The sequence below is a fragment of the Lissotriton helveticus genome, chromosome 1_1 (genome assembly GCF_964261635.1).
Source record: "Lissotriton helveticus chromosome 1_1, aLisHel1.1, whole genome shotgun sequence".
Lineage (NCBI taxonomy): Eukaryota > Metazoa > Chordata > Amphibia > Caudata > Salamandridae > Lissotriton > Lissotriton helveticus.
The window spans coordinates 895,169,341-895,191,353 of NC_136057.1; the positions used below are offsets into that span (position 1 = coordinate 895,169,341).

Below are 22,013 nucleotides of genomic sequence, written 5' to 3' on the forward strand. Positions count from 1 at the left end.
GTTTTTCAGAACCGGAAATCTAACCGAAGTCATTTTCCAGCTCCTGGCGCCCTTAAAAAACAAGCCTATAAAATACACCGCGCCGAGTGGCAAAACTGCTGGTAAGACGCTACGTGCCTTCTATAATGTAGAATTGGCTCCATACTTCTGGCACACTTGTGTTTTTAATATCTTGGGGCAAATCACTGATCCCTTCGTGTTTGGTTTTCAGGACACTCGAGAGAAAAATCATTACCTCTCGTCCAATCCACGTCTGTAAACAAGTGAGCCGCCGATTCTTTCCTTTGGTTTTCGCACTGCGCAAGGCAGTGTTTTTTCTGTAGAAGATTGTAATAAAAAATGTTATTACATATTTTTTCCTTAGATGGACAAAGAGGATACGACATTGGGGCTCCATTCTCATCTATTCCCCCCCCCTTTTTTCTTGAACGCCATTTGAATGTACCAAAATTAAGGTAAATCCATTTGATTGTTTCCTACTCACATTGATGTGGACAGCCTCCGCTTGTGATTTAATAAAGTTAAATACGACAATCTCACTCCCGTGCAGGTGGACATCCATGGTTTTGATGACATTCCCAAAAAGATTTTTTTAGACCTAATATCTTCTGGTCTTACAAGGTATGCTGCATCTTTGGATGCTTATTGGTTTTGATAAAATCACCTTACTCAATGAGAGGACGACTCTTTTTCTAAAACAATCCCCCTCTTTTTCATTCAAACAGTTCCTGTGGATATACTTCCTGCCCTGAAGAGAATTCCATGATTAATACATTGGGATTCGAAACGTGTCGGCATTTAGCTTTTCTTTCTGGCATCAAGTTATCTTTTCACTTGTAAAAAAATTTTTGCCAAATGTTTTTCATTACAGTCCTGATGTTAAATAATATGATGATTAGCAACATTATGACAGGAATGTTGGGCGATAGTTAATAATTTTAACTCCCAGAAAATCAATGTATGGGTTATTCAATAGCTCTTGGATACTGTTTTGTGGTAACTGTTTAATGAATAATTGTTTAATTTTTTAAACACACATTTGTATTGTATGTTCATTCTCACATGTATGGATTATATTGTTTTTTGTCTTTTTGAAATAATGATGACTGGCTCTATGTGAGGTTGATACTGTTCTTTTTTCTGTCTTTAAATGCTTTATGTACAATTCAAAAAAGTAAATGACACAAATCAAATGTCTGGGTGAACTAATAAACAGTGGTTTACCCTTTGTTATGCATTAATTGCCTTTTAATCGCTAATAGAGGCATAGGTAAAAATCCCCTTTTGGTGTTGCATTGTTAAAGGCCCAACCTACCCTCTTTTCCCACAGGGCCAAACCCCTCCTTTTTTCTAAGCCAATTCTTAGACATTGTAAGTGCAGTAATGCCATTAAGAGTATATGGTGCTGGGAATTTGTCATTATGAATTCCACAGCCCCATAATGGCTTTACTGAAAACTAGGAAGATTGGTATCAAACTTCTCAGCACATTAAACCCACACTGATGCCAGTATGGGATTTAATGAAAAATGCACCCAGAGGGTATCTTAGAGATGCCCCCTGAAAAACGACCTAACATAGTCTCCAGGCTGAGTGGCTGCTTACCAGCTGCAACCACCAGACATGTTTCTGGACCCCTGGGTCGAGAGCTTGCTGCTCTGAGGGGTCTGTAACAATGTACATCCTGGTACGAGGTGCCATGCCTCCTCCCCCAGTATGGGCAGGATCCACGAAGGGAAAGCTTCAAAGGCTTACTGCCTTCGTGAGCTTCCCTAGGCCTTTTGCTGCTTCCAGCAAGTGGTCCCCACCGGTACTGACCCCTACTTTGGACGGGAAAACGGGCGGAAAACTCAAGTGAGGAAGTGAGCCAACCAGAGTGAGGCATATGCCCCTCTCCCACTGAAGGGTGGCATAATGGGGGTGTACCCTTCCCAAGGAAGGGAGTCCTTGGTCCCAACCTTTACTTATCTGTAACACCCCTAAATCTAGTATTTAGGGGCAACCCTGAACCTTGCCTCCTCAGACAAGAATCAACAAGAAGTAGAGAAGAAGGGCCGAAGAAGCTGTGATGAAACTAAGAAGAGGAGGACGCCCACTGACTTGGCCTCAGTCCTACTGGTCTGTCCCCACCTCAAACCTGCTCCAGCGAAATCCCAGTGTGTCCTGCAGCCAGCAGCCTCGAGAATCCGAAGGACCTGCCCTGCCTTCCAAGCTAAAGACGTTGTCTCCCGTGAGCACCGGATTTGCTCACCCGCAGACTCGGGCCCCAACCAAAACCACAAGTCTTTACCACTCTGCACCCGATGTCTACGGCCTGAGTTTGAGTGGCCCAACACCCCGAGGAGTTCTCCCCGGCGATCCTGACCTGAAATCTGGTGATCTCTGACATGCCTCGACTCTTCAAGCGAAGCCTGCAGACCCTTTCTGGAGGATCCCCCTACCAGAACCGTTGGTAAGAAAACCAGCGCCTAAAGGCACCCCCTGCACTCGATGTCCCACTGCCTTAGGTGGCCCAACCAACTGTGTCCCAGCATCCCAACGTACCTCTCCAACCGGTGGTAACCTCCAGAAGACCTCCAGAAGATCTTCGTCCCCTAGCCTTCAGTCAAAGTAATCTGTAAAGTAACTGAAAAGTAATTTCGAAAGATTGACTCACCTGTAATTCAATCAACTGCATTTGAACGTGCATTCAATTGTAAAACATTGCATAAGATTTTGCAAAGTATTTATTCCACTTACCTGTACCTGGCTTGCATGGTTCTAGAAAATAAATATACTTAAATAATATTTTTATACAAACAAATTGGTCTGAATTCAATCTTTGAGTGTGTACAACAAATGCTTCACACTACCCTCTGATAAAGCCTTACTGCCCGCCCACAATACCACAAATAGAGAGTATGGTGCTATCTACTTTTACCTCTGCCTACCTTTGGGGTTTCACTCAACTCTGTGCACACTATACCTCATTTTGGTATGGAATATACAGAGCCAGCTTCCTACATGTGGTAAATAATAAAGCGGGGTGTGATAGTTTGGGATAGTGAGCTGGTATGATAAGTTGTAGTGTGGTGAAATGTTGCATAGTATGGTATGGGATAGTGTGCTGGTATGGCCAGGTGTAATATGGTGAGATGTTGCATAGTATGGAATGGTAGTAAAGTGAGACAGTGGTATGTCGCATTACTACTGGGCGTACTGAAAGCTTTCAAATCTAAATTCATTTTCTATTATAAATATACGCATATTTTAGCAATTTTTGGTATATTAATTTGAAATTTCAGGATATTTATGGTAATGTTATTTTTTCACACAGATTGCATCCATTTCAATGTGATCTGGCATAAGTTTCACAGTGCAAGGGACTCCCTCAGGCTGACGGACAGCTTTGCTGCCCGGTTATAGAGGGAGGCAAACTTGCTATTTAAAGAAGTCTTTTTATCTGATGCCAAAGATAATGGGCCATATTCAATTCAATACAATTTTGTAGTAATCTTAAATTAGTGATCAATTTGATATTTTTTATGAATGTAGAGAGAGACTTCACAAAGGGATTTTTGCACTTTTGCTCTGCTGCTAAATGTAAACTAGGACTACCAATTATGTAACATAAGTAATGTGCACATACATTTTAACACGGCCACACAAATGCTTCCACTATGCATGAAAAGGATGGGGGTTGTGGCATATCCTTGGTGGAAATTCCAAATGACCAGGTACCTTAGTTTCATGGCCCGTTATATATTTTTTGATGATTTAATCAACAGCCATCGAGACATTGCTGATTGATTTGAAATTGAATCTCCTTTTTTGGTCTTTGTTGTGTGATAGTGTCTGTAGATCTCCGTTGATATTTTATATGGACTATTTTGCAGCATGTCGTTCTTCTTTTTGATTCTGCATAGTTCAATGTTCAAAAGCCAATCGTTTACTGCATAATTCAGTGGAGCCAGTTGGTAACTGGTCAGCTGAGGCCTCCTTCAGAGATTCAACTGTGACTAGGAAGAGTTTTTTAATCTCCAGTGGTAAAGTGTGGGGGTACAGGTACACAGATGACACTTGAATTGTATGAACTTCCACCTTTATTTGGAGGATGCTGCTTTTTGAGATTCCCAGGATGCAGAATTGCCAAGTGGACCCATATGTGAAGAACTCCCTACGATGGAAGTTGCAGGTTACAGTTTTTCACTAAAAGTATAGATGCACACAGAGAACAGTTTGCTATCTCACAACCAGATAAAAGTGCTTTAGGTGGCATTGGGCCTGTTGACATCTCGGCGGATATCCTACTGTCTTATCTGACCAACTCATGATCGAAATCATCCTACAGGAATATGCTGCCCATTAGTAAATTGAGCCTCCAGATATGTGTGCAATACTGAAATGAAGTGCTTTAATGGCTCTATTTGTTTGTTTTCTAGTTGTACAAGGGGATGTAATGTCGCCAGATTTCATCCCGTCTCAACCAGAAGGAATCCATCTGTATCCTTTTCGTGACCTTTCTGGTTATGCCACCTTTGCTTTTTCTTCTGTGTCCATGTAATGTTTTGCTATCCCTGCACCCCATTAAAAACTACGAACATCCCACCAAACCCCTCTACCTTCCACACACACTACCAATTGGTCAAGATCAAACACAAGCTCTTCGCCATATATTAGCATTGGTTTCAAAGCTTTGTAGCAAAAAGGCACTATCAGGAAAAAACAGTAACTCTTATGACAATTATGCACTGATAAAATGGAACATTTAGGGTCAAACCTACAGAATGGCTGAGCCGCTGCTGTGATGGAGTTTCACTTCTTTAGCTTAAGTGCAATGTACCTACATGTCATGAGTGACGCCTTTAACCAATCATGGTCTTTTAGCCTGTGGCAATTTGAATGATGGTATATGTCTCCCTCGATGTGCGATGCAAAAAAAACAGTACTGCAAGTCCCAGAGTGCAAAGTGTTGTTTAAAGCCTAGACTGCGCCTAAAGGTCTCTCACAAGACAAGAGGCCACTTGACGTTAATGATTAAGCTCTTATGAATTAAGCAGGGGCGTAACACAGGCCCCCGCAGCCCCCGCGGTGCGTGGGGGCCTCTGAGCAGCAGCGGGCCCCCTCAGCACAGTACCAGCCATGCATCGATTACGCGTTTGACTAACGCATTCCAGTGTGGTTGTCCGCATCTCCGCACTGAAATGCGTTGTCACTCATTTATAGGACCACCTCAGCTGTCTGCAGGAGAGCTGCTAGTTAGCACCTCCACTGACTGCCATTGCTAAAGCTCTTAGGTGACACATTACCATTGCGTTAGGCTTTGGAATGGCTTAGTTCGCGACTCGCTGGATACGTTTTACCAAAAACCGCGCCAATAGCTGACGTCAGGATGCACGTAATGATTTAATTGGCCAACAGCGTAGGCGGGCCAGCGCTGGAAGGCGCACGCAGCATAGTTAAAGTTGTTTGGCAGCTCCTAGTAAATGCCCGCTCGCCGTACGGTGACCGTGGCTGGAGAGTGGTGCCCTTCATACCAGTGCAACCAATGCCGCCGCAGCGTGAGTAGGTCGGAGTGTCCGACCAGAACCGTGCAGCCGGAGAGTCATTGTGGCTGGCCCGTTCCGTCAATGCTACTCGCGGCTGACAGAGTAAGTCGAGACTCTGCTTCAGTCTTCTTCTATTTGGTTTCCTACAGCCCTAGCTGTATGTGCCAGCCTTTTGCAGTTAGGAAGCCTTGAAGACGCTCGCTCAGGTATACAACTGGGTCCCTGGGAAGGCCCCCTTCCCTTCTCCCCCCTCCTTACCTACTGTGCCTACACAACACCACCTCTGGGGATACTCATGACCCTTTTGCTTCCCACAGTTTGGTTACCCATAAAAGCCTCAGTCCGCTCCGTAAGTTCTTGAAATATGCTGAGTGCACTATTGTCCCTGCCCCACCGTGGCCCTCTGGCGCACATCCCAGACGCCCGTCCACGGTGTCTCATGCAGCTCTTGTATCACTGCGATAATCTGCCTAATTGTGGGGCCCGATCAGCACATGAAAGGCAATGTAGAAAAGAGAGGGATAATGAGGGCTGATTGAGCCAGAAGACAGTGTGATGGGAACAGGGTGAGACTATGAAAGAAGCCGGAGGGTTTGTAAAGTGGGGGACTTCAGTGCCGAAATAGGGTCAGCGGGAGGGCCAGTTAAGGTGGGAACATTGAAACAGAGAAGAAGGTCACAGACTGGTCGGCCTTTTAAAGAAGTAACACATGGAGCAGATGTTAATAGCGATTCTTTTACGTAGCACATTCCATATGATAGGCCTAAGGCACTTTTAAATTGCTGAGTACTTAGATGACCCTTCGTCAATTATATAGCACTTATACTTATAATGAAGTTTCTTTGGGTGCATGGTTGATAGGGTTTGGTTATGGGACTTTGGATGTGTCATTGGGGTCGATTGATGTGCTTCACTAAACTCGGATGGTTTCTAATCTTCAATGGTTATTAGTACCAGCTGAAATCCACGCTGGCGCCTCTCAGCTGATAGGTTGGTGGGCAGTTTTGTTATCAGCAGAACCCTTTAGTTATTTCTATGTGGGAGGAACTTCAGGGTTTTACTGGTCATCAAATTATGCAACCTAGGGGCATTTTAGAGGAAGGCTAATTCAGGTACAGCAAACGTGGGGACACATGCTTGCCTATGATACATCTTCATGTCTTCGTCATCTGGGACACGTTGAGGAGTTGTTCATATTGAAAGGTTTTCCATTTGTTTGGCCTTGACTGGTTTTCACTGATTAACTACAGAAGGTGAGTTTTTCCCTTTGCTTAATCGACAATTCACAGAAAACCACACAAATTCCAGCTACTGCTTTGATTAGCCTTAGAAACTGTGTCACTCATTTGGAAGTATAATGTCACTTGTACACACACTGAAACCACCAAAATGTCACACATAAGCAGACTGAAAACCTGGCAGCTATGAGCGGTCAGGGTGATATAAGAATAAAACACACTCGCTGCAATAGTTGATTACTGTCTGTACAATAACGTGCTACTCGCTACAGATTAATTGTCACTAGTACCTTCTCCAATCCTTATTTAATTTAATTTACTTTTAGCGCATCATGATCATGAGACTAAGTTAACGGGGCACTAGGTTAGTGCCCTTCCATTTCTGGTGCTTTGCATTAGTTTTTAATATATTCTTAGAGTTTCTTGTTGCTCAAAGCGGTGTAATTTCTGGTATTTATGTGTCCCTAGTCTTCATTGCATGATTTTGCTCGCGAGAAAGTGTCACACACAGTTTTTTAAATGTCACTCCTAATTACATTGAAATTATGAAAATGTCACACATTGCAATCTGAAACCTTGGGAGTTATGAAGTTCTCTGGCCTGAGAGTTCCGGATTAAATCCGGAGCAGGGGCCCCTTCCATGTACCTTGCAGGGGGCCCCCCTCAACTTTCGTTACGCCACTGGAATTAAGTTGTCCCTCAAAACCATGGATTGTACATGTGCTGCCGAAACGGACATTGGTTTATTCCGCAGAGGAGCTACAATGAAGCACAGATGCATACAGGAGGGTGTCATTGTAGCAGCAGGTCAAACGTTTTACGGGACATTTTTCAAAACATATTCATTTATTTGTTGTGGGTACGGATTCACTGAGATTAGAGCTTTGCACCTGGTCATTTCAGTTTTCGGCTGTCAAATTATTTGGAAATATGGCGGTGCTTTCAGGTGAAAAAATAGGGAAGAAACATCATTTTTTGTTAAAAACATTTATTTAGTTAAAGTATGTTTTCATTTATGCATATTTAGGGAAAGGATAAGACTGTGTATAAATAGAAAGCAGTGGGAAGTTACATTTCATTATTAGCCAACACCTGTGCAAAGTCGTATTTACTGAGCCAAAAAGTCACCTGAAGGGAAATTAAGACTTTTTCTTCGACCAGAAAATTCATGTTTTTGCTCACCCTGGGCCTTGACGTTCCTAAAGGACGTTTGGGAAACCATGTGTCTCTGCAATGAGAAGTGTAACAAGCCTGCTGAGAATTGCTGGCACTCTACCCTTCCATATTTAAGAGGTGCAGGTACTCAATGCTTGACAAACCCTTCCTATTTAAAGCATTGATTTGATGCATGCAATTTATATGCTTATTGTTATTTAATCCGCATTAGATGTGTTACGTAGTGGTGAAGCCATCCTTTCAGAAGAGGCGTACTGGACACAAAAAGACCTGCAGCTTCGCAGTGGTACACCAGTGTGTAAGAAGAGTTACTCGCCGCCACCACCAGCCCCCGCTCTGGCAGGGACCGGCATGCCGCCATATGATTCCCAACCCATACACCATGACTTGGAGGCAGACCATAAACCATCCCTGGGGACCCACCCCTCAATTCCTTGGGTCTTTACCACGATTATCCCCTTGTGGCACAGATTACAAGCAAACACCTTCAGAAACGTTTGAGTTAGGGGTCGTACCAACCCTGGCCATATTTATTTCACACAACACATCACAAATAAAATATACATCTTTAAATTAATACGCAGAAACCCCAATAACACCCCATACAGTATTATTTGCATATTTTGGATGGCTACCCTTAACATAGACTCTAGTACATAGCCACTCCTAACCATAACTATACATTGTCCCTACATATCCTGCATTGAGCCTACTTGTAAGATCATGAATGGTCCAGCCACCTGTGAGGACCCGCCACGGAGTAACCTGGTGCAGTTGGCCCGTCTGCCCACAAGGTTACCTACTTCGGGCACCCCTTACTGGCTGTAGGCCAGCTGCAGGCCAGCCCGACCTCCCCCTCTGGCAGGGACTGGTATCCCGCGATTGGTGTGTCGCCCCTGAGGTGGGTGGGGGGCCTTGGCAACAGTACTTCTGCTAGTGAGGAGCACGTCTCTGCCTCTGCTCTTTAGGGCTTACATTACCACGCTACCATTTAAGCTCATACTATTGGGCAGCCCCTGAAAAGTGGTCTGTGGCTGGTGATTAAGATACATAGTATTGCAGTAGAAAGGAAGTGTAGTCTTGATGTTGAAACCCTTTCCAAAAGCAATATTTTAGAAGCAATTTATTGCATGACGTTCTACCCTGCACACTCCTCTTTTACAGCTGCTTACCAAGGGATTACACTCCAGAATGAAGCCGCTCCCATTATTTATTTCATTGGTTTCAAGCAACGGCTGTCAATGTCAGAATCTGAATGTTTCTTTTATCTAGGGATGAGCAATATGTGAAGTCCTAAATCTGGAAAATATTCATCACCAGTGAACCCTCCAGTATAGTGTGGTGTGCCAATGCAGCCACGAAGCATGCCCTGCCCATGGATTCGGTGCCTTTATCCCACGATATACCAGACCATCCCTTTCAACCATCCCAGGCACATCTGAATTGGTGCTAGCCGCTGCAGCTGCTGACATTCATGATCTCTGGCTCAGGATGTCTTGTGTCCATCCTTGAGTACTAAATCATCAAAGCAAGGCAATCCGGTGATATTGAGAAACTCTTGCCAAACTTGCCTGATTTTACCCGACTATGTGGACATAATTTAAAAATATTGCCCATCCCAAACGTAAATCGTACTGTCGGTAAAAGACCATTGAGCAGTCTTGTACAGACATGTCTCGTCATTCTGATACATGCGACCTGAAACATTCAATTTCCTTTGTCTGCAACAAAATGCATTTATCAGAGGAGACGATATACCAGGGTGGTGGATTGTCTCTTTTCAATAAAAAATAAAATAATGGTGAGCCCTTCAACAACCCGTACTAATAATACAATACAAAGGATGGAAGGTAATCATGCCCAACAACCAATTAAAGAACTAACAACATACAATTGTGAATTTAAAGATAACTTGCATTGAATTTTTCACAGGTCATAAAGTGCCATTTCTGAAGGAACTCAAACAAGCCCTCACAATGTGGTATCATGGGTCCTTGGCCCTCCTGGTGGTAAAAGACAGCACAGAAATGTGGAAGCTCTGAATAACTGGGGTAAGGGCTCATGCTCTCAGCTCCCTTTTATTAGCCCGGCAACATGACATTGGTATAGAGATGGGTGTGGGGAAGCGTAAGGATACGTCCTCTGGGACGCGGCTGCATTATGATGTGTTAAGAACACTAGTTTCCTCCCTAAAACCAAAGAAATTTCAAAATGGTCAGTAGTTGAAAACAAAACAAACAAAAACAGGACAACATTGTGAGTCTATTGTTCTGAGAGTCAATCAGCAGGAGAGTGGTTGCCAACTGGACAGATATGCCACTCACAACAGGACATTGCAGCTCAAGTTCATAATTTAAAGTTAGGTGAGTCAGAGCACAATGACTGTGGAGAAATCCATGAACTTTTGATTGGAGTGAGTTCGCATCATGCCCGTAGTGTACGGAGTTGGTCTACCTTGCTAATGCTTGAAACAGTTTGTATTTTGGCTACATTTTTCAAGGAGTGCATCAGGAGCATTGTGGGAGTTCAATGCGAAGTTTCTACTGCTCTTTGGACTGACTTTCTGAACACAGTCTTGGAGGGACTTGGAAACTTTTCTATAAGTTTCTGAAGTCTTCCCCTGGTCCACCTCCTGTATCTTTCAGTGGGATGGCACCAAGTTCCTCTTTCGTGTGTGGAGGCTCATTGAATGTGCAGCCAGTGGACTAGTGTGTGAGCTGTGTTGGGGGAGGGAGGGCGGTTGTGCTGCTGCAGGTCTCCTAGTCGCTCGTGGATCACTGTGAGGTAGGTGGACCATCGTCAATGTTTGATGAAAGTGGAGTAGTGTGGCTCACTGGTTAGAGGCGGCAGACCCGGGAGTAGAAGTCGGCCCGGGACCAGGGTTTAATTCCCGACGCGGCAGGGTCGTGGACTTGGGTCAGCGGACTTGATAATTCTCGCTTCGGTGCTTACTCTAATCAGGGGTTCCACTCGGTAACTCTGGGCATTAGCTTGCCTAATCTCCACAATGGCCCCATCAATTCCGGGGATGCCTGGCTCCACCTTGGGGACTCCCAGCAGGGACCATCCCACAGGGAAAGCCAGGACGGGTTCCCCAGAGTTATACAGCGCCAGGAAACCTACGGACGGGTAGCAGTGCGCTTTACAAGCTCAAATACATTTACATTTACATTTACAAGCAGGACCATATTGATGAAGTGGGTAGATTGCCAGTGGTCAGCTGTTGCTTCAGAGTGTCATGTTTACTTCCTGTCCTTTTGTGTGAAGCTTATGTCCTCACTACAGTTAAGTAGTGATACACTTTACAGGAGGAAGCTTTGATGCATTTTTAAAAGAACTGGGAGGATGGTATTACTAGTCAGGTGAAACAGTTACCGACCGCATGCCTGTAACTTTAAAGATGTACTTACGTGGTGTGCCAAGGCTTGGTGATGGTGACTGGATGGCCTTCATATCTCAGTGACTCTTTGAGTTGCTATGTTTTCGGCCTGTGCAAGGCATCAGTGATTCTTGTAGTAGCTGCTTAGGGCAACCAGTGATTGTGTCTGGATGGTTGCCCTGGGAGGCTAGGGTAGAGGCTCTGTTAACTTGCTGCTGCATCTTACTCTTGGTGCTCCCGCTAGACCTTTGCTATGGCGTCATTGCTGCATGTTAGTGGCATGCATGTCGTATCAGGGGCCTAACAGGGGACCCCGCAGTGCAGATGGGTCCCCCTCGGCCCAGTACTCTGACAGGAGAGCTCCCGATTTAGTCCGGAGGGGCCCCGCTATGTATATTTAAGGGGGGGGGGGGTGCTCAAGTTTTATTATGCCAGTGTGTCGTAGATTGGCAAATTCACTCACAGTGGTATGAAATAATCGTTACTATGGTGATCTTCATGCGTGATCCATCCTGATCAGAAGACCTAGCTGGTCATTCTTTTCTCCTGCACAAGATAGGTGTTCTGGTTACGCAGTGTGACGGTGCTTTAGCTCTTGTGTGTACTAGCAATCTTCCGTTTCACAGCGTGCCATCCTCTTCTCTCTCTTCATCTAAATGCTCTGGGAGACCCTTCTTTGGAAAGAGGCAAAGAGGCCTCTCTGTGGTCAAGAGTGTATGTGGTGAGGCCAATGGGGCCTTTGCATTGGTCGAATAGCTTTGTGGTTGTGGATGGCACTCTGTGGTGGCACAATCCTCTGCACTCTCACAGGGTCAAAAAAGTCTTGCATATAAGGGGATCATTTGGTGATTCGGTTTAATGAGTTGAGGTGCAGCAGCAGGGGGCTGTATTATGGAGTGGCAAGCGTGATATGGTATCATGGTGGGTACCAGTGGGGTATGTTCGCATTAGCTACATGGTGCTGGGGCAGTTGCTGCTCTCTTTTCTTGTGTGGCAATGTGGGTGTGAGGCTTTCTCTCGTAGCCCTTCCCAGAGATCTGTCTACAAAGTTCATGGGCTAGATTGTTTGAGTAAGCTTTCACAACCAGATTTAGGAGAGAATGCAATCTCCAATGTCAAACTCTTCCCAAAATGTCTTTGTTTAACTGAACAGTTTGTTTGTGAAGTGTAGCGGGGATTCTGGGAGTGTACCAACCTGGTTTACCATGGATGCATGCCAGCTTTCTCTTCATTTTCATGCAGCATTCCATCTTCCTACGAGGCCCTACCTGTAGGCAAGTAGGCAGGGTTGCTGTGGGAGGTAAAATGTCTCTTCTCTTCCTGGGACAGTAATGTGCACTTCACACTCTGACCATCCTCATTGATATGGGGAACAGCCCGACGGTGCAGCGTGGGCATCAAATGGACACCTCTCATTTATATATATATATATATATATATATATATATATATATATATATATATATATATATATATAAATATATATGTGTGTGTGTGTGTGTGTTTGTGTGTGTGTGTGTATATATATATATATATATATATATATATATATTGATCCAGCGCCCCTATAGAAAATATGTCATAACAACACTACCTAACTCCACAATACTCACCATTAATCATAAAATACTCACAAGGCCCATAAACTAACGTGACATAATTTGAGCAACTGAATCATGTGACTTAATTAATAAAACCTATTCACAAAATATATATACATTTATATACAACAACTGCAGTATAATAATTTCACCATGGTTATTGTAAAGCTTTGTGTTTAATTAAGTCACTTAGGCAAATGGATCTGCTGATGGTAATGACCATGAAATAACAAGTCCAGCTTGTCTTTTCTAAAATCTTATTTATTAACTATTTATTCAAGGAGAGTGCATTTTATTAAAAGAATAACAAATTAGACTGACAGTTCCTAGCAAAATCAAATAGCATGTTAAATGAAGAATAAACAGTTTTCCATCAACTAAGCCCTATTTTTCCCTGTCTAAAACTCATTTCACCTAAAGAAATAGAAGTAAAGTCATTCAGCCCTATTAATCCTTACGTGCTCAAAAGAGTCCTTCAGCACGTCACGCTTAACAGGAATCAGGAGAAGATGAGCAGCAAGAGGAGCGAGAGCCCCCTCCCTCCCATGGGGACAGTTTTTATACCTTTTCTGAGTAACTAAAGTATCTTTATCGTACGTTTTTCTGAAAATCCAAGGTTCCCATTGGTTGAGCCATGTCAGTCCACTATTAGGTCACACTTTTCTGACCAAGTCCTGGGCCTCATCATAGCCCTCATTGTTCTTAGTTTCACCTTCCTTTTTCCTTCCTCAAAAAGATACTTTCCCGGGGAGAAACTTTTTACTTCCTAATCTTGGCAGGCCAAGATCTTGTCCTTGGCCATGACTCCAAGAACACATCCGACTCGACCATAATTATTTCTGCAGAAAACGTTGTCAGCTCAGCAAAATGCTCTGCGCATGAGTGAAGGCTTCACTCTGGTCAAGTCTTGAAAACTGCAGCACTGCCAGCCATCTTGTTTAGGCCCATTCGTAAAACTTATGTATAAACAAACACAAAACATCAATTAATGAAAGAAATAGAATTCGTTCTGTTACCCACCCACCTTTACTAATTATTCACCCATTAATCTATGTTACCTAGCAGAAGCAAGTAAAGCAAACAACAGAATTGTGCAACATAAGGACAAAAAGACAAAACATGAGCACACGCAAATAAGCACAAGCCATTAATAAATCAGCCGCATTTAATTCCGACAAAACAATAGACAAAATTAGTTTATTATTTTTCACAAACAAGCATTTGCAACATAAATCACATAAACGAGCACATATATTAATACCCATGTGTAATGATTTGCAATTTAATCTAGGTTGGTTAATAATATTCACTCCATTCACATTAGTATAATTATTTTGTTATGGAAGTTTAACTTTGCGAGTCAAAAACAAATTTTATTTTAAAATCTCGCTTCATCAACTCCCTCATCTGGTGATTTCAAAATCACCAAACTATACCCAAAAATTTAGCAAAATTTTCTCCCAATATAGAACATGTTTTGATTTTCACTATGTTAGTCTTGTCTCAGCTGTTTGTCTGCAACTCTCATATTGAGTTCTACGAAACTCTTCCAATTCTATCTCTTTCTCTTGTTCCTTTCTGATCTTGTGTATTCTCTTCTTTTCCCTCAGGTATTTGTTTCTCTTATGCAACATGCAACTGATCTTCAATAACAGTATTACAAAGACTATAACTAATAAAGGTCTCAGTTTTTTGCCAAGAATTGAACCACCAATCTCTTGAAACCAGGTTTTGATTGCTTCAAATCTTTTGCTCAGACGTTCTGAAAAATCATCCTCTTCTAAGGGTACAATTTCTGATTGCAACTCCGTGATATTTTTGATATACATCTCAATACTCTGATTCTTATCAGGAATAAGGTACAGCAATGTTGGACATGTAAAATGCCACAAACCCCTCCCGCTTTTGCTAGCAGAATGTCTAAAGCAAGGCGATTCTGCATTACCATAGATCGTATAGCAATGACCTCAGTATCCACTAATTGGAAACCACTAGCTGTATCAGTTGACAATCTGTCAACAATTGTAGACAATTTTCTAATTCTACCTGCATTCAGGGTTATACCCACTAAAGGTAATACTGCTTCAAAAATGTCTCCCAGAATTTCTGAAAAACGTTCTCGTTTGAATCTATTCAAATGATTGCTGATTTCAAATGAACCTTCTGCATTTCTGTCAACATGAAATATTTTTGGAAAAACAAGTCCAACAAAACACGTCCCAGACCAGTGGTCTGGGAGGTTATAGTAAACTTTGTCTCCACATACAAAATAAATTCCAGGAAAGATTGGATCCTTGCCACCTTTGAATCCCAACCCCCCAAGATTTGATAAGTGTCCTCACAATGACTTGCACCCACAAAATAATTGTCAAACAATGTGTTATCTCTCCTGATACAAATTTTACCACTAACAGGTTTGTCTATATGAATAGCAACATTTTCAATAGATTTACCATTACATTTTTCGTCCTCTATCTGCCAGAATTTCTATTTGGTCTGTTTGAGCATTTCATTTCTTTTATAAATTGCTATTTTCTCCTCAACTAGATTCAGGAAAGATTCTTCCTCAGATCTCAATTTACAAGTCAAATTGTTTTTAAAAGCATACTCATAAGTAAGTCCATTAGTCACAATGAAAAATTCCCTCATCTGTTTGGCTTGTTTGTGCTTATTTAAGCTTTTCTCAATTTTCAGATTAGCAAAAATCTCATCATAAGTAGAATAATAATATTCTAAACGACCAGTTTGATAAAATAAGCTAGCTATCACACTACAGGTTATGCCATAAGTAAGAGGAAGCATGTTATAAGTCACTCCCTCCGAAACAGAAGCAGGCAATTTTGCACAAATATAACAATCTTTGACTTCCATGACCGTTACATACTCAGCCAGGAGTCTTGAAAAAGTATTGCTAGAAAAATCACTAACAGATCTATCTTGATGAATCTCTGGATTGTGATCAATAACTCTGTTAGTTTTGCTTGTTGCACTATGTTTATCTTGTTTAATTGAAGCTTTGCTTGTCATATTAGCCTAGTATAACTCTTTATTTATTCCAAAAGGAAAAATAACAGCTAAAACTAACCATAGCAGGATTATTAAAACCACACAAATCAAAAACATTTTACAACATCTTCTCAAAATAGAACATCTTGAATTGCTATTAGTAAAAGTGTAAGGCATTTTCACTCTGATAACAAATAGCCTTATTAAACAAAAATAAAAAAAATTAAAATTTCTAACTAACACCCCCCTATTTTAATTTTTTTTATTTAACTAAAAACTCCACCTTCTAACTAACCCTGGGCGGGCGGCTACGTTCCGTGCACGGAGTGTGCGTAGTGCCGGCTTCTACGCATTTTGCGTAGCAGGCGTAGAATCCGGCACTATGCACGCTCCGCAGACGGAATGTAGCTGGCCGCCACCCGCCTCCCTCCCGCCCTCCCTAAATACTTTAAATTAAAAGCGGAAAAGAATTAAAAGGCACTTACCTTGCCCGCCGCTGCCCGCCGCGTCCCCGGGGCTCGCTATCTTCATGGCCTTCCGTCTTGTGTATCTAATGCGCATGCGCGAGCGGCCGCGCATGCGCATTTCTCACGAGAAATGCGCATGCGCGGTCGCCCGCGCATGCGCATTAGATACACAAGACGGAAGCCATGAAGATAGCGAGCCCCGGGGACGCGGCGGGCAGCGGCGGGCAGCGGCGGGCAAGGTAAGTGCCTTTTAATTCTTTTCCACTTTTAATTTAAAGTATTTAGGGAGGGCGGGAGGGAGGCCTGCGGTGCGTAGTGGGGCTACGCGGAGTGCGGAGGTGGGCGTAGTTTCTCGCCCACTTCACGTAGCTCCACGAAGCCCCACTACGCCCACTACGCCCAGGGTTACTTCTAACAGCTTTTCTTCGACCTTACGTCTTACAACAATGTGTTTTTCCAACTAACACAATTTCTTCGACCTTGTGTCACCTAACACAATTTCTTTCAGCCTTATGCCAAAAAGGAAACCCTAAATTTTACAGAAAATACTTCAATCTTTGTCACTATTGTCATCTATCTCTTCCTGACTACTACTGTTCACTTCCAGCACAGGTGGAATGATGATGTAAGTCCACTCAGGAGATTTGTATTTTTGATTTGCCTTCACAATTCTTTTTGCTCTACCACTAATGACTTCTATTTTCTTCCCTGCTTCACTTTTCTCTCCAGTGTCACTTTTCTGACTTGATATTTCATTTATTTGTTCTTTTGATCTTTTCACCAATCTATATTTTAGGCTTTCATTTTCATTTGGCCAATTATCACCTTTTCTTGGCAATTTCTTCTTTGGCTCAGTCACATTACACTCTGTTCTCCAATCTCTTTTCCTGAATTTTCTTATTTGAGAATCTTCATCACTGTCTTCAGTTTCACTGTCTGAAATTTGAATTCTAGACTCAGGTACTTCTTTACTCAGCAATTTCACTCCGTTAGAAACTCTATCTTCATAGCTGGTACTCGGTAATTCTTCTTCTTCTTCAATTACCTTCAACTTCCCAGTTTCAGAATTTCTGTTACTGCTTTCAGAGCTTCTCTTCTGCTTTTCAATACTCTCCTGGTCTTGAATCACAATTTGATCACTCTTTTTCTGCTTCTTTTTCTAACACATCTTCATCATTTTCAGAGTCTAATAGCACAATTTCCAAATCTTTTTCATTCGATGCTTGATTTACATTTGAACTTTCCAGATGTCGACTTTCCTGTCGAGCTTCAAGATCTGGAATTTTCTCAGGTTCTTCTTCAGAATCTGAATCTGCAGTAGTGTCACTGTCCCTTTCATCAGAATTTTCAGGTGGAGGTACACGAATAGTATGACTTGCGTGGATCCACCTCTTCAAACCTTTGCACTTTACTGCATTTGTTGTGACAAGAATGACTTGCCTTGCTTTCTGCCACCTGGGTACCAGACAGTTTCTTCTTCAATGAACTTTTGTTCTTACCCAGTCACCCGGTAACAGATCATGTGCTTTCTCTTTGTCTCTTGTTATCACTTCAGTTCCCACCTGATGGAACACAGAAGTCACCACGTCAGACAGGTTTCTGCAGTATTCCAAAATGACGCTATCATTAATAGTCATCAATTTTCCTACTGGTATAAATGCTTGTCTCATGACTCTGCCCATGATAATATCATGAGGACTTAAACCTGTCTTTTTATCAGGGGTACTTCTTAAAGACATCAAAACAAGTGGAAGTGCATCAGTCCACTTCATACCTGTAGCTAAGCACATTTTGCCAATCCTGTTTTTAATAGTTCCATTGACTTGCTCAACAACACCTGATGCTTCTGGTCTATATGCACAATGTAGCTTCTGTTCTATATTTAAAGCTTCACAAACCAATTTTAACAATCTGTTTTCAAAATGTGTTCCACGATCACTTTCCAAGGTCACCGGAAAACCGTACCTCAGTATTATTTCTCTTAACAGTAATTTTGCAACAGTAACAGAATCATTGTGACGTGTAGGAAACGCTTCAACCCACCTTGTAAACAAACAGACTATCACAAGGACATAATGTAACTTGTTGTGTGGTGGCATTTCAATGAAATCCATTTGTAACCTGGTAAAAGGACCCCCCTCCCGTCCTATGGTTCCCATGCTCACAACTGTTTTTCTGTTGGGGTTCATTTGTTGGCAAATCAAACACCTTTGGCAAAGAGATTCTGCAATATTTCTGTACTTTGGGTTATACCAAGTCTGTCTGAAAAGCCTGATCATAGAATCTCTCCCTATATGTCCCTGTCCATGATACATCCTAGCCATGTCAGCAATCATGCTATTTGGTAAAACAGGTCTGTCATCTTTGTATACCCAAATCCCATCTTCCTCTCGCTGTCTGCAACCTGCTTTTAACCAAGTGTCCTTTTCCTCATCATTTGCCTCATCTTGTAAATCTTTCACTCCCTGCCATGTTTCAACTACAGATGTTAGCATAAGTGAGCTCAAGACATGTTCATCATTCTTTTCCCGATTGATTGAATAATTGCTTTTCGCACAGTACCTCGCTATCTCGTCTGCATAAGCATTTCCCTTTGTAATAAAATCTTCACCTTTCTTATGTGCTGAACATTTCACAACAGCAATCTTTTCTGGTAATTGAATGCCATCGGTCAATCTCTTGATCAGATTTGCATTTCTGATAGGAGTACCTGCAGAGGTTAAGTAACCTCTTTGAGACCAGAGCTGTCCATAATCATGCACAACTCCATATCCGTACTGACTATCAGTTACTATAGTGATTGTTAGATCTTTTGCTCTTTCACATGCACGAACCAAAGCAATCAATTCTGCTACTTGAGCTGAACGAATTCCTTCGAGACATGATGCTTCAATTACAGTAGTAACTGTGCAAACAGAATATGCTGCTCTCAGAAAACCTTCTTCCGTTCTCAGACAAGAACCATCAACAAAGTAAACAAAATCTGACACAGGCAAAGGAACATCTTTAATGTCCTGCCTAGGCTTGGTGCAATATTCCAAAACATCCAAGCACTCATGATCAATGTCATTTTCATTCCTGATTTCTGTTACAGTACCATCAGGCAATAATGTGGAAGGATTTAAATTCACACATCTTGCTATCGAGACGTTATCTGATCCCAGAATTTTTTTTTCCGTATTTTGTAAGTCTGTTACTAGTTAAATGCTGAGTTTTGCTTCTAGTAAGTAGAATTTCAGCAGAATGAGGTACATAAACTTTTATAGGAAATCCCATTATAATTCCCTCACTTTGCTCAAGACTCAGACTTGTTGCTGCTACTGCTTTTAAACAGCCTGGTAATGCTTTTGCAACAGGATCAAGAACTGCTGAGAAGTATGCTATTGGCTTCCTCAATTTTCCATGTCTCTGATTTAGAACAGACAAAGCACATCCTTCTCTTTCACTGCAATATAGCTCAAACTCCTTTTCATAATCTGGCATGCCTAAAGCAGGTGCTTCACACAAACTTTTGTTTAGCTTCTCAAAAGCTTCCATCTCAATTTCTGTCAAAAAAATTGGGTCTTTCATATCTGATTTTGTTAATCTCTGCAGTGGTTTTGCAATTACTGAAAATCCACTAATCCATGGGCGACAATAGCCAACCATCCCTAGAAACATCCTGACTTGTCTCTGTGTTTTTGGAGGTTGCATTCCTTGAATCATTTTTATTCTCTCAATTGTAACTTGTCTGATACCCCTTGCAATTCTGTGACCAAGGTATTTTACTTCTTGTGTGCCATCTGCCAAATGATTCAAAAGAATAATTGTATCTGTAACACAGTTATCTCTTGTTTTTGCTGCAACAAGGAGATCATCAATGTACTGAACTAATGTCGATTTTCCAGGTAAATTTAGATTCTCCAAAGATCTTTTTAACAACTGATTAAATATAGATGGACTCTCTGTATACCCTTGAGGGATACGACACCATGCTAATATACGATCCTGGAACCGGAACGCAAAAATTTGCTGGCTATCTGGATGCAATGGAACAGTAAAGAATGCATTGCAAAGGTCAATGACGTATACCATTCTGCATCATATGGAATCTGGTAAAGAATCACTGCTGGATTTGGAACAACTGGGCAACATGGAACAACTATTTGATTAACCTTTCTCAGGTCTTGAACTATTCTGTACGTTCCATTTGGCTTTTTGATCCCCATAATCGGTGAATTACAAGGACTACTTTCAATTTCTTTTAAAACACCTTGTTTTATGAATTTGTCAATTACAGGAATTACACCTTCAATTGTTTCTGTTTTCATTTTATACTGTGGAATATTTGGAAAATCTATTCCCTGTTTCACTGTGATTTTCACTGGATCTACATTTTTTATCAAGCCCATCTCATTTCCTGACAAATCCCAAATTTCAGCTTTGACCGTCTTTTTCAGTTCTTCAGGTAAATTGTCTTTATCAAATGCAGGAAATAATTTACTTTCCTCTGCTTCAACCATTAACATTGTCAATTTGTATAGCCCATCTTCTTCTAAAGTCTGAAGCTCAATACCCTCCGGTGAGCAGTATATTTTGAAGTTCATCTTGCAGAGAATATCTCTCCCTAGCAAGTTTACAGGGCTGCTGTTACAAACTACAAATCTGTGTTTATCTTTAAATTTACCAATTTCAATTTTCACAGGCTCAGTCAAATCTGTTTTAATCTGTTGATTAGCTACACCAACTACTTGGATGCTTTCCCCAGAGAGAGGCAGGTTTTCTATTTCTACTGATCTAACAGTAGAACGGGTAGCACCAGTGTCCACAAGAAAAGTGATTTCTACATCATTCACTTTGCCATTTACAAATGGACCAGACTGGTCAACCTCAAGAGTGGCTCCAAGCACACACTCTTCCCCCTCTCTCAGGCACCGTCATAAATAATCCTCAGAATCACTTCCATCATTTTCTGTCATCAAAAATTGTCGAGAAACATTTGGCACATTCACTCTTTGTGGTCTTATTACCTGTTCACCTCTGCTGAATCCTGTATCCGAATTATACCTCTGACCATTCACACAGTTTGGTAAAGGAGGCTGTGGAATCTGACTCTGCTGATTCACTAACTGTCGCTGTAGCTGTTGCTGAAGATTTAGCTCATTTAACTGTCGCTGTAGCTGTTGCTGCAGATTTACATCATTCTGCATCTGTGGATTTAATGATGCATTTTTTAAATTTCTGGGCGGATTTTTACATTCGCGCTTCCAGTGTCCAATTTCGCCACAGTTAAAACAAGGTAACTTTTGTTTTAGCTCTTCAATATTAACATTAAATTTCGGTTTATTAAAATTACCTTTAAATTTTCCTTGACCCTGATTCTGATTAACATTGACATTTTTGTTTTCAAAATTTGCAATTTGCTGTTCAGCTACTTTCACCTGAGCCCACATTGCTTTCTCTTTTAATTTCTTTTGCGTGGCGTCTATCCCATCACTACAGTATTTAACCTTTCTCAGAATGTCATCAACTGAGAGTGATTGCCATCCGACAATTCCGTTTCTAATCACCTCTCCAATTTCAGGTCTCAGACCATAAACAAATCTGTATATGAAGTGGCTCATGTCCTTTCCACTTAAT

At 41.8% G+C, this 22,013-nt stretch overlaps 1 protein-coding gene across 2 annotated transcripts in view; it reads left to right on the plus strand.

Moving 5' to 3' along the window:
* HAL (histidine ammonia-lyase) overlaps positions 1-22,013 on the plus strand; it is a 387,900-nt gene that overhangs the window by 17,135 nt on the left and 348,752 nt on the right. The window contains exon 2 of one of the 2 annotated variants that reach the window (XM_078675784.1): positions 4,421-4,481. In XM_078675784.1, coding sequence (XP_078531910.1) covers positions 4,421-4,481 — 61 coding nt within the window. Of the gene's footprint in view, positions 1-4,420; positions 4,482-5,467; positions 5,630-22,013 lie in introns of those variants that run through there. The other variant, XM_078675792.1, reaches the window with a different exon arrangement.